The 13,241-nt window shown below is 43.5% G+C and overlaps 1 protein-coding gene across 2 annotated transcripts; it reads left to right on the forward strand.

The window, feature by feature from the left end:
• The first annotated feature begins 1,247 nt into the window (after nt 1–1,247).
• Nucleotides 1,248–13,222, forward strand: kdm2ab (lysine (K)-specific demethylase 2Ab). Of its 2 annotated transcripts, none has more exons than XM_030104426.1 (23): nt 1,248–1,447; nt 1,877–1,917; nt 3,304–3,442; nt 3,674–3,752; nt 3,901–3,947; nt 4,368–4,546; nt 4,729–4,835; nt 4,963–5,056; nt 5,844–5,997; nt 6,077–6,192; nt 6,316–6,442; nt 6,530–6,801; nt 7,524–7,601; nt 7,743–8,003; nt 8,121–8,249; nt 8,338–8,424; nt 8,582–8,803; nt 9,057–9,086; nt 9,254–10,281; nt 10,859–11,022; nt 11,118–11,264; nt 11,391–11,606; nt 11,693–13,222. In XM_030104426.1, the coding sequence occupies exons 2-23, from the start codon at nt 1,882–1,884 to the stop codon at nt 11,872–11,874; spliced, it is 3,894 nt and encodes a 1,297-aa protein (XP_029960286.1). In that variant the 5' UTR covers nt 1,248–1,447; nt 1,877–1,881; the 3' UTR covers nt 11,875–13,222. The 2 variants fall into 2 exon arrangements, with proteins under 2 accessions (XP_029960286.1, XP_029960277.1); XM_030104417.1 differs by having other exon boundaries at nt 1,248–1,434.
• Nucleotides 13,223–13,241: the final 19 nt, after the last annotated feature.

Below are 13,241 nucleotides of genomic sequence, written 5' to 3' on the forward strand. Positions count from 1 at the left end.
ATTACATTGTATGTTGTGAGGGTATGTCTTCTCTGTTGGTCACTTTATATTTCATTTTGTTTCACTCTTCCCACATTTAATTTCATGGAGGGATTACCACACAAGCTATCAGATGCTCAAGGATCTATGCAGACAGGTAAAGGGATGCCAAACAACCCCAAGAACTGCAAATTACACAAAGTAAGTAATGGCAGAGCCCAAAACAGTTTCAAAGAAGTCTCTAAAAAGAGGACACTTGGAATACATAAATGAGACACACACACACACACACACACACACACACACACACACACACACACACACACACACACACACACACAAAGATCACTAAAAGACAAACTGTTTTTAGATCCAACTAACGGACTCTTCAAAAATACACACAACACAAAATAAAGAAACAAACAACCATGAAATAATCAAAATGATCCAAAACACCATACAATTAAGAAAAGAGACTCATACAATCAGAAAGTGGGAAAAATACATATATTAAATTTGATATTCACAGACAAACAACAAAACAACCTAAAAATGAGTCCTCAATGATTCACACATTTTATTAATTTCATTTCATTTCAAAATGGTAAATGAATAGAATAGACTAGAATAGAATACAATAGAACAGAACAGAATACAATAGAATAGAATACAATGGAATAGACAATAGTTTATTGATGCCAAAACAAAATTCTCTTTCAGCATTTCTCCACTCAGGATTGAATATGATAATAGAATGGTAAAAATATCAAACGAGTCAGAATAATAAAAAAACAACAACCAAAATATTGAAAGGTACAAGAGTTAACAGCGACCCAAATATGCATAGAAATAGATTAACAGTAGATACACAACAAAACATCAGCTAAAAGTGGACACAAAACAACAGAATGAGGCAAAAAAGACACATTTGACATGATTGTCACAGACACATTTTAAAATGATAGTCTAATAAAATTCTAAGACATTATATTATATTATATTATATTATATTATATTATATTATATTATATTATATTATATTATATTATATTATATTATATTATAGTAAACTCCACCCGCTCGGCACACCGCGGACAACAAACCGAACACCCTCCTATGTTAATCTATGGTAATCCGGAGTAAAAAGCACGCGCTGCGTCCAATGGCAGCGGCTGTATGGTGATGTTCCGGAGCGATGGGTAAATGAGGGGGCTGGGCTCGAGGCCTTTTTTTTTTCTTTTCCTTTTTTTTCTTCAGGTTTGTGTGTATGTGTGTGTGTTTTCCGACCAGCTGAAAATGGCGGCTCTGAGCGTCGAATCGCTCTAACTTTATCGCACAATAACAAACATAACAACACACGCAGCCGGTATCAGGTAACATGGAGAGGAACTTGACGCGGAGACTTCGGAGGCCTTAGCTGGGGACATTACTTTGACCACGACGTCTCCGACGAAGGTAAAACGCAGAGGTAACCAGAAAGAAGCGTCCAACTGCCGTATGCGGGCTAACGCCAGCTCGCTAGCTAGCTAGCCGGAGACTTATGAAAGGGATTGTGAACTGAGTAGCTTTAATGCAGCCCGAAACGGAAGCCGAATAACATTAATACATAGACATTCGTGCACTAGATATTCACACTAAAGGGATTTATTGTCACAGTAGCGTATCTTTGTGTGATGACACAAGTACGGCGCTAATGTTTGTAATTGTTTGTGTGATGCTAACCGTAGCTCGTAGGCTAACATTAGCACGGCTAGCGAGCTAAGCTCCAAACACAGAGAGGGGGATAGATGTGTTTTTATGCGCCTTAGTCATAATAAAAGATGGTATATTTAACAGTCATTGCATGTCTAACCGTCGAGACTTGGCGACCTTTTCTGAAACTTTGCCTCTCCTGTAGAAACCATGGACGACCCTCACACACGGTACAGCAAGCGTCTGGTGAGTAACTTTAAAGACCACAGTTTTCTACCTGGAACTCTTGTTTTGTGTTTACACGGAGCAGGCAGACGTGGTTCAGCCCTGCCCGTGTTGTTTAACGCCCAACTCTTCAACAGCTGAGGTGCTGTTTAGTCTAAGAAAACGGATTTGTTTGACTGGCACGGCCCGCTCTCATTTAGCACATTGTTTGTGTTTTGTGTGGCAGTGAACTCGTTTAAAGGCTCTAAGTTCAAGAAAAGGTCAAGTCCACTGTCTAACCTGACGGCATTGTAGCTGTGAGCTTGTTTCGCCGCCTTTACAACCCTATTCTTCTTGCTGTTATAGTTAATGTTAGAAAGCCCTTTCGTGATTTATGAGAGACAAGTACATTACTTTTAATTCCTTAAATGGTATAAATGTAATTTTTCACCAATCACGATTAAGTTATTTGTTGGGCATAAAATAAATTCATAGATAAATTAGGATTATTTATTGCACCTCATGTTTTATATTGCTTTGTGGTAAAATTCCCCTTTATGAAACCAGCTGCAAGAGATTAATGCATGATTTCGGATTTTCTCTGTAAATGAACTCACGTGTTGCTGTACTTAGTTTTAGAAGTCAGGAGTATTATATATTAGATTATTCTACGTTTGTGGTTAGGAGGTGGGGGCAGGGAGCTCAGTGATCCATCTGTCTAGCCTTGCTGCATTGAGTGAATGGTGAGGGGGGAGTAAATTAAAAGGAGGGGCAGCAGTATGTTGAAGATTAACCCCAGCATTGTAAAGTGGTATTGTTTGTTTCGCACATGATCTGATTTGGTTGCTGGCTGACTGATCACCCTGGAGTGCTTTATTGTGATTTTTATCTGTCAGTGGAGACATGGTTGGGCAATTACATTATTACACTCCTGGAGGTATTTAAGAAGTACAGGTTGGGGTTCTTGGAATGTTTTCTCTGTGTTGGAATTTACACCACATTATTTGAGATTGGTGTTAGGTTTGAAATTAAATTGATTTGTTATTATGACAAGTTGAAGTCAAAATAGATTGTCCCTCTGCACACTTGGTGAAGAGCATTGTAATTTATGTGTACTTTAGTCTGTCAAACCATCGTAATGCAAGTTTTCAGAATACCTGTGTAAACTTCTCTACAGTATGATTCTGTTTACAATTGTATGAAAGTGTATATCTGTGTATGTTGGCTTCAGTAGTTGGTAATAAATATGTGATGCTCTGCTTTTTTATGTGTTCATATTAATTTAATTCTGACAGCAAAAAGCCGTCACCGTCACATGAAAACATCCCATACCATTGTGACTTATTCCATCCCTCATGTGTTCTTTCTGTTCACACTGCTCAGTTCATGTTAGACACAAATGATTAAAGAAACCTTTTATGTCCTCAGCGCACCGGTACGCGGCGTCGATATCAAGACGATGGCATCTCAGATGACGAAATCGAAGGGAAGCGGATGTTTGACCTGGATGAAAAGTTGGTGTGTCAGAGGTTCGGCTCAGACTTGGTCAGACTCATGCACGGCAAAGGTGAGAGGACAATCAGGAAGTGGCTTCATGACTAAACTGTTCAATGTAAAGTGAGGGCGAATACTTCTTTTAGAGCCACCAAAAACAAAAATGCTGTTTATCGATGTGCCCGTGCTTTTTTTTTACAGCTCCCAATATAATTTTTTTTATATTCTTTGCCTATTGCATGCTTGTGTCTTTGTCAATAATGTTCAATAATTCATTCACCATCTTGCATGTTTCTTATTCTAGATTTCACATTTGAATACATCCAGAGGGAAGGGCTCAGGGATCCCATTATCTTTGAGAAAGCTGATGGCCTTGGCCTACAGTAAGTCTCACAGTTTATTTATACAAGCCTCTCTTTTTTTTTTCACCCCCTAAGCACATTTGTGTTTTCTTAAAAACAAGCCAAACACTTGTGAATGTTGATTGTGCGTATGTGAAGTAAACCAAAAGAAATAATTTCTCTGTTGCAGAATGCCAGACTCAGATTTCAGTGTGAGTGACGTGAAGTTGTTTGTGGGTAAGTACCTGTTTTATGACCTTGGAGATTAAATGACTTTTACTCTCTGCACGCGCGCACACACACACACACACACACACACGCACAAAAAAAGCCAACTATACCTGCCTGCTGTTGATCGAGCTGGACTAATAAATCAGCCCTACTGGCATATCTGTCCACATCGCTTTATTACAGTGAGATGGCTTTCAGTGAATATGACCAAAGGAAAGGTGAAGGTGCAGTTACAAGCTCCAATTTAGGTTTATCGTACTGACATAATCTGTCAATTTATTAGCCCTGAACACTTGTTTTTGGTTTTCATTTCAGGATTTTAGGTTATGTGTCATTTGTTTAACTATAAGCCGGGCTGTTATTAACTGATGATTAGAAATGCAGTACTGTTCTCTTCATTGTTGCACCTTTGTAATTCTCCAACAGGGAGTCGGCGCATCGTAGATGTGATGGACGTGAACACGCAGAAGGGAATTGAAATGTCGATGGCTCAGTGGCGACGTTACTACGAGACGCCTCCATCGGAAAGAGAAAAACTATACAATGTCATCAGCTTGGAGTTCAGCCACACCAGGCTGGAGAATCTGGTCAAACGTCCAGCTTCGGTGAGATGGGTTGGAATAAACACAGACACACTTGTGATTTGTAAACTCCTGTGCGGGTTTAAACCTATTCCCAGTTATCCATCTGTTCGCTGTTTTGATCTTCTAAAAATTTGTGTATTTGTTCATTTGTAAACAAACGCCTCTTCTTGATGAACACATTTTTTTTGTGTTTGATCATCCAGGTGGACCTGATTGACTGGGTGGACAACATGTGGCCCCGACATCTCAAAGAGAGACAGAGAGACTCCACTAATGCAATCATAGACATGCATTATCCCAAAGTACAGAAGTGAGTGATCGTATCACCACAAAAGTTATAATACAGTGACTCTGTCATACATCGGTGGATAATTCTAAATCTTGAAGAAATCACTTTTAATATCTCACATTTTAACCTTCTACTTCTCACGTTTCAGATACTGTCTCATGAGTGTGCAGGGCTGCTTCACAGACTTTCACATTGACTTTGGAGGCACTTCGGTCTGGTACCACGTCCTACGAGGAGGAAAGGTCAGTCTCACAGAGAACAGGGACTTTTTTTTTTTGGTATTTGAATTTTCTTGGACAGGCAGGCAAAATGATGGATGTCATTCTAGTTTTTCTTTGAAAACAAACCCTAAGTTCAGTTATTTTTCTCCATAAATTGAAATCATAAAGTGAAAATATATTATCTCAAAATTATTCTGTAATTTTCTCAAATTTTGGGAAATTTTAAACAGCCATTTAGTCTGTTTAAATTCTGGTTTAATTTCTGATTACACCACAGTCGGCTGTAATTAATGATGCACTCTGAAAATAATTTTCGAAACTCTTCTTACACTGAACATCTGTGCAATAATCCTGCTGTCTGATCAGCATGTTGATATGCCACACCTGTGAGGTGGAGGGATTATCTCGGCAAAGGAGACGCGCTCGCCAACAGATTCAGACATGTTTGCCAGCGATATTCGAGAGAATAGGCCTTTTGTGTACATAGGAAAACTCCAGTTTTGAGTTAAGTTTATGAAGACTGGGAGCAAAAACAAGTGTTGCATTTATATTCTTGTTCAGTGCATTTATATGTTCAACATCGACACAGATACAGTATATATGTAGAAAGTTTTTGACCTCAGTGAAGATTGAGTTTTACAACTACAAGCAAATACATAAAAAAAAGGTTTTCTGTCAGTCTTGAGAACTTTAATGAAGTACCCTTGGGAAGTAGTAGAAAATAAAATTATGGGAAGAGCTTTTATGAAACTGGTAAATCATGGAATAATGAGGAAGATGACGATAAACTGATTTTGTGACCTTGCAGGTCTTCTGGCTGATTCCTCCGACGCCACAGAACCTGGACATGTATGAGAATTGGGTTTTATCAGGAAAACAAGGAGACATCTTCCTGGGAGACAAGTGTCACGACTGTCAGAGGATCGAGCTGAAAAAAGGCAACACGTTCATCATTCCTTCAGGTCTGATTCTGAGCCATACACACAGTTGCGGGTACTGGCACCAGGCACGTCTTTCCAGCATCTCGTCTCTGTGTTGTAGGGTGGATTCATGCCGTTTACACACCAGAGGACACCTTGGTGTTTGGGGGGAATTTCCTCCACAGCTTTAACATCCCCATGCAGCTTAACATCTACAACATAGAGGACCGCACACGAGTGAGCAGCAAATCAAACTCAATACAGACTTTTCTGCTTTTATTCATAGTGGTTGTTTTTTTTCTCACATTGACAAGTTTTTCAGAAATGTCATTGAATATTTTGTTTGTTTTTGTCCTCCAGGTGCCAGCAAAGTTTCGCTACCCATTTTATTATGAGATGTGCTGGTATGCCCTGGAAAGATACCTGTACTGTCTCACCAACATCTCCCACCTCACCCCTGAGTTCCAAAAATACTCCCTCGGTATAGGTAAGGACATTCTCATTCTGCTTTGTTTTCTTCACACAGATGTTCATGTGTGACAGTGATGATGACTGCTGCGTTCTCGCTTCTTAGGATTGACCCCAGCTGACCTTGAAGCCAGGAATGGCACCTCCAATGGAATTGACAGTGATGATGAAAATGAAGAGATAAAAATCAAGGTGGAGGAAGATATGGAAGTCAAAGAGGAACCAGTGACTCCATTTAACACACGTGTCCACGTGCTAACCCCGTTCGAGCTGGAAGGGCTGTGGAACCTTCTGGGGAAGCTGGAGGAGCTGCCACCTCATAAAAAGTGTGTCCCCGAAGGGATCAACAACGCAGCCGCTCTGCTTCAGGACATGAGGGTGAGTGTTAAGATCCTATACGGGGAAATGTATTTTTAAATAAGGTTAATTATCGGAGGAAGTTTCATTGCGCCTTTGTACCCTTGTTCTCAGTCATGCACTTTTTCTTCTGATGGATTTTTGATTCAAGAAAAAACACAATTTTAGACACAGATGCTGAATTGTTTCTAAGGATCGTGGAAATTGTCGGGCCACTAACAGATGTAGGACTTCTGTCACACTTACCCCTCTTGTTTGGCACGTATTGTTCTTGGAGACAAAGTAAAGGAGAAAGTAATTCATAATAGTACCACTGAAGAGAAACGGGAAGTGCTGGTGAAATTGAAATCCCTTCCAGAGGCTGGTGGAGGAAATCTTCATTAAATTAGCAAAATATAATACAAAAATCATACATGTAATCATTGAGACAAACAAGACAAACATGGACAATATGACATAGAGTACAACATTTAAGTCAGACGTAGAAGATGTAGCTCGAACCAAGTCACTGATATGGGATGGAATTTGGTCCTAAAGTACGTCTCTGCTGACACCACTGGTCATCCAGCCAGTGACCTGAAATAAATGGTTGATATGGCAAACCGTGCTCTAACATTCAATGATAAGGAGGAGATTTACATGAGAACAAAATGATTTTCCACACGCCAATATGTAGTTTTCTCTGGTCATGTTGCATTAACATGTTTTTGTCTGACTGTCTTTTTGCTCCATCTTGCCTCCAGGCTGTTTTGAGTGAACGTGCCAGCGACAACCTAAACCAAGCTTACACTGGAGAACCGATTGTCAAATGGCCCAAAAGGGTGAGCAGCAGTGATTTGCATTACACAGGATTTTGGATGCTCAACGTATTGTTGTGCAGTTATTAAGACTTGAAGAATAAATTCAATGCCAATGTCCAGACACACAATTCTAACCCTTTCCTGTTGATCTTCTGTATCTAGCCGTCATGGTATCAGCCCCCGACTCCCCCTCCACCTGTCCTCTATCGTCCTCGCCTGGCCCCCGCTCTCCACAAGCCTCTGGGCCAGCGACCAAACAAACGCTGTTCCATTAACGCTCTGAGGCGCAGGCGAGTGAGGTGCAAACGCTGTGCCGGCTGCTGCAGGAAGGAGTGCGGCTCCTGTCAGGCCTGCCAGGACATGAGGAAGTTTGGTGGGTCTGGGCGAATGAAGAAGGGCTGCATGATGAGACAGTGCTTAACGGTAAGAAGCTGCAGCAGTCTTGCAACATTTTAAAGAATTGCATCTCAGTTTCCCGTACCTTTATCACCACTACATGTGATTTTTTTTTTTGTTCCTTCTTTCCCTCCCTTCTTCTAGCCCGCCTTACCGAACACAGCTCGTTGTGCCGTATGTGGCGAGGGCGAAGGTGATGAGTCAGGTCTGAGCGCCCTTTCTCTCATGGAGTGCTCCGCTTGTTCACAAATAGTCCATCGTCGGTGCGTAAAGGTGAGCTCAAGTTTCCTTTATTTTTGTTTTCAGTTACTGGCCAGATCTTTTTGTCGTCTCAGATTTTCAGAGCTGTTTTCTGCTTCAGGAACCCGGTGAGGGGAAGATCAATAAGGACTTACCCAGCTGCTGGGAATGTCCCAAATGTTACCAAGGCAAAGGCTCAGGATCAGAGGTACAAACAGGAGTTTCTTTTACTTGACCTAAATTTCTCTTCTTTCGCTTCTTCATTCTGTCAAGTCACTTGGAAGCTTCGTCCTTCAACATGATATCTTTATCTGTAACTTCCATTTGCCCTGTACTCGACGATAACTCACACAACCGCATCTCAGTCTTCCAGTGACGAGGAAAGCGCCGAGTCAGAGAGCTCCGCCAACTCGCAACCACCTTCCAAACTTTCATACCGGGAGAGCATCGGCGAAGGAGCCAGACGCGGGAGACGCTCGAGACCGCCGGGCCGACCCACAGCGCCACCGCCTTCGCAGAAACTGCTACTGCAACATCAACAGAACCGAAAAAGAGCAAGTGCACTGGAGCAAAGACTGAGGAAAAGGGTAAAATGGACATTCTCTGAATGCTTTGACTACTGGAGTGAGCGAGAAGAAAATAGATCATACTGTCATCTTCACAAATGTTATCGATTGTATACTTGAGAATGTTGTAGCTGTTCTGCAAGTCATGAATGCAAAAAAAATTCTTAATTCTGAGATACAGAAAACATTAGGTCCATTTTAGTTTTTCCTTTTCTTTTTTTGAAAACCCTAATTGATTGTTTTTTGTCTGAACCCCGTCCTCTTTTTATTGCAGATAAAGCTGGAACGGAGCAAGCTCTTAACGGTAAGCCATGCACTTAATTCTTCAATGATTTTGTGACTTTTTTTAAAACATTTCTGTATCTCACATGACAATTTGAATCTGTTCAGTGCTACTTTTGATTCTACAGAAACTGCATTTTGTAACTGAAACACACTGAGATAATCTCGTTTGCCTTTTCCCTCCAAAAGAAACAGTCATGTATAGATCGGACCTCCAGACTGCTGAATTCCAGGGTGCTTTCCCGGCTGCACTCCCCAGCCGGCAGGCCGCCCCAGGGTCGAGGCCGGGGCTCCTCCTGGGCCAGTGGCTCCCCTTACCGTACCGCTCCAGGAAGAACTGAACCCGACAGGCAGCAGCAGTCTTCCAACGGCCTCCATCTGGAGCCCAAAGGGGAGACTCGCCGGGGGCGGGGCCGAGGCGTGCGGCTGCGGGGCGGCGGAGCCGGCCGGGGGATCCGGAGTGGCCGAAGTCACCCGGGCATCGAGGAGGAGAGCGAGGACAGCAGCAGCAGCAGCACCAACAGCAGCAGCAGCGACGAGGAGGAGGAAGAGGAGAGCCGGCAGAACGGCGCGAGGGGAGTCGATAAAGAGAACCAGCCACAGTCACGGCGAGGAGGACTGGCAGCCAAAGACAGAGAGGACGACGGGAGCGAGGTGGCCAACCAAAACGGAGCAGAGGAGGAGGAGGACGAGGAAACGGAGCAGGACAGTCAGGTGGACAAAGAGGACTCGTATCTTAAAGTGACTCTTCAAAGACCAACCCGAGCCAAACAGGACCCATCAGCCATTGTCCCCAGGTTGGAGGCTATTGCCCCTCAAACCTCCGCAATACACAACCAGAACAGAACCCTTGTCAGACCCCCCATCAGAAATGGCGGGCCCTGTCCCGATCAACACCCAAATAAATACACCCCCCCTCTCACTCGCAGCGGAAACACATTCTCTCGCACCTCCTCGGAGAGACTCGACCCCTCTATGAGGGGGGCACTTCGGAGGCCACCTAAGCTAAATAACGGCGCTTCCTCGTCTTCGTCATCCGAGCTTCCCCACCTGCGAGTCCCGCTGTCCGCCCTGCAGGACGGAGGCGCCGAGGCGGAGCGGGAAGGCATCGGGAGCGGCCCGGGCTGCGAAAGAGAGGTGTGGGTGTCCGTCTTCCGCTATTTAAGCCGAGCAGATCTCTGCGTGTGCATGGCCGTCTGCAAGAACTGGTACAAATGGTAAGCACGCCAACCTGCTCAAGTTTTTACAACGCAGAGCTTCTCAGAAATCAGGGTAGTTTGGATTCCAGCGCATTTACTGTGAATTTTTTTTTTTTTTGGGAAGCAAAGGTGAAACGCTGACTAGGATGTTATATTTCACTGATAATAGAACAGCTGTAGCAGTTTCACACTTTTAGAAGAAAGGCTGACTGAATAAAATGTGGTTTCATATTTGGTTCATGTATCGTCAACTGCTGTTATCAAACACTGCCCCAAGACACGTATTAACACTGTACAATTTGTAAATTGTTTTTTAAGAGAGATAATCTATTGGATTATTTTACCACATTATCTTGAATCACCTCTTTACTAATATTTAATGTGGGCTATCGGAACAGGCTTACAAGTTCATGAAGGTTTCAAAAAGTGTTTTTTCTGCGTGCACTCAAAGGTATTTTTGAGCCATTTTTTGTAATTGAAAAAAATATCTTGCATCTTGTCATCTATTCCATAACTTTAGTTTAAAATTTGATGCTTTTGTTGTTTCGGGTAAGCTGGAGTGTGTCATAAAAATGGACGTTGTTCCTGTTTGCAGGTGCTTAGACAAGCGGCTATGGTCACGGATTGACCTCAGTATCAAACGCACCGTCACTCCTCAGGCGCTAACAGGCATCATAAAGAGACAGCCGGTCACACTCGACCTCTCCTGGACCAACATCTCCAAAAAACAGCTCAACTGGCTCATCGGGCGCCTTCCTGGTAAACACACACACACACGACCAGCTCCCGCTGACTCACACTTGTTTCATTTGTATCTGCTGTTGGAGTGAAGATCGGTCTGATCGGTGTTGCAGGGCTGAAGGATCTGATGCTGGCAGGTTGCTCCTGGTCTTCTATTTCAGCCCTCTGCTCCTCCGGTTGCCCTCTCCTCCGTTCTCTTGACCTGCGATACGCCGACGGCGTCAAAGATTCCCAGATCAGGGAGCTCGTCATTCCTCCAGGTGCGGAAGCGGCACTTAAATATATATCAATGCATTTACAACTTATTTTCTCTTATTGCCGACTGTGACATCCTGTTTTTAAATCTCCGCTTTGCGTTTTGTGTTCCTCTAACCATTCTGCTCCAGGCTGTGACAACCGCAGCCCGCTGCGAGCCATGCACTGTCTGCGACTAGCAGGTCTGGACATCAGCGACGCCACGCTGCGGCTGGTGATCCGCCACATGCCCCATTTAACAAAACTGGATCTCTCCCACTGCAATAGCCTCACCGACCACTCCATCAACCTGCTGACTGCAGTGGGCTCATCCACCAGAAACACACTCGCAGAGCTCAACCTGGGAGGTGAGACGCCGTTGGCAAAATCCCGATCGGTGACGATTATTTCCAAGAAAAGGCCGGTGGAACTTAAAGTGCGCTTTTTTTTTCAGGTTGCAGTAAACTGACAGACACGTGTCTGAAGTATCTCCGCCGCTTGTCCTGCATCTCACTGCTGGACCTGCGAGGCTGTAAAGGCGTCTCACGCAAGGCCTGCGAAGCGTTCATCACCGAGCTGTCCGTCAACGCGCTCTACTGCCTATCCGATGACACGCTGATCCAGCGGATATCCTAAGCGGCCCGCCCTCTCGCGCAAGCAGAGGTGACCGAAGACGCAGCGGCAGCAGGGAGTGGATCCTGACGTGAATCTGTGCAGCACGAAGGACACGGAGAGGCGGGGAAGCTACCAAGCACCTGTGTCGCGTGGAAGGAGGGGGTGGGGTCTTACCTAGGAAGGGCTTTCTGACTTGGCTGCTGTCCTGACCGGCTGTCGCAGCTTCTTCTCCATACTTTGTTTCCCGTGTACTTAAAGAGACTCAGGAGCTTTTTTTTTTTTAATGTTGTTGCTGTTAATTTGGGAGTTCTATTATGTGACGAAAGCACATCTTTGCCAACAGCGAGGGAGCGTGTGGGTTATTAATTAGCTGTATCCGATAACGCATCCTGTGGATATCCAACTTGTCGGCTCCTCTCTGGACAGATGCCAGGCCCGACTGCCATCAGGAGCTCCTGCCCGGCGAAGCAAAAGCAAAGACTTTGAGTTTCAGTTAGCTTCTGTTTGGCCGATCCTGCATAAATTCTTATTTATCTTTTTCACATCAGGGGGCTTCACGTAGGGATTTTCTTGTCAGGGACAGAAATGAGTAGTCTGATAACTTATGCTTTGCGCACAGCAGCTATGCGTTGAGATTTTGACAACTAAAGATTTAAAAAAAAAAACGAACATCAGATGTGGAAAAGCTAGAAACTGTGGACACGGGTTGGATATCCAGTGTTTCAAGTCAGGAGTCCAGCTGTGTACTTGAGAAGTACACACGGATCGTGCAAGACGATAAAAAGACTGTGAGTAGGCAATCAGCGTGGACGAGAGACCTCACCCCAGCGAAGGGCCGGTTGCGTTGTGTCAAAAGGAGGTGCTGGATCAATGGTGCATTTTTTTTTTTTTTTTTTTTTTTCCTTCAAACAACCGATAGACTTCAGGTGCTGTTATTTCCAAACTCGTCTGTTTTGCGTTTGTACAGAGACATTTAGAGCAAAAATATTCTAGATGAAACTGCTCCTCGACCGTTTGATACGCTTTCGTTTATTTACATAGGTATAAAGAAGAAAAATGAAAGAAAATTATCTACTTTTCACTCAGCTTTGTCAGATTCAGTTTAGAGAGATGTATCATTGTGTTTGGGGGTCTGCTCAGTTTTTGTTCCCTTCAAGTGTTCTGGCTCTGAAAAGGCCTTTCCTGGACTGCTCTGCTGGCCTTGTTCCTAAAAAAAAAAATGAATATGTTTATAAATATATACTTTTGTGTAAATGTGTTTTCCTCTTTAGATGACGGGAACTCTGTAGCATTGTAATTATTTCCAGAAGCCTTTTTCACTTTATGTTATTTGTGTTATTTTTCAAGAAAAATAAAAACAATTGTTCAATATTGCCTTTCCGCTGATT

This window comes from Salarias fasciatus, chromosome 2 (genome assembly GCF_902148845.1).
Source record: "Salarias fasciatus chromosome 2, fSalaFa1.1, whole genome shotgun sequence".
Taxonomy (NCBI): domain Eukaryota; kingdom Metazoa; phylum Chordata; class Actinopteri; order Blenniiformes; family Blenniidae; genus Salarias; species Salarias fasciatus.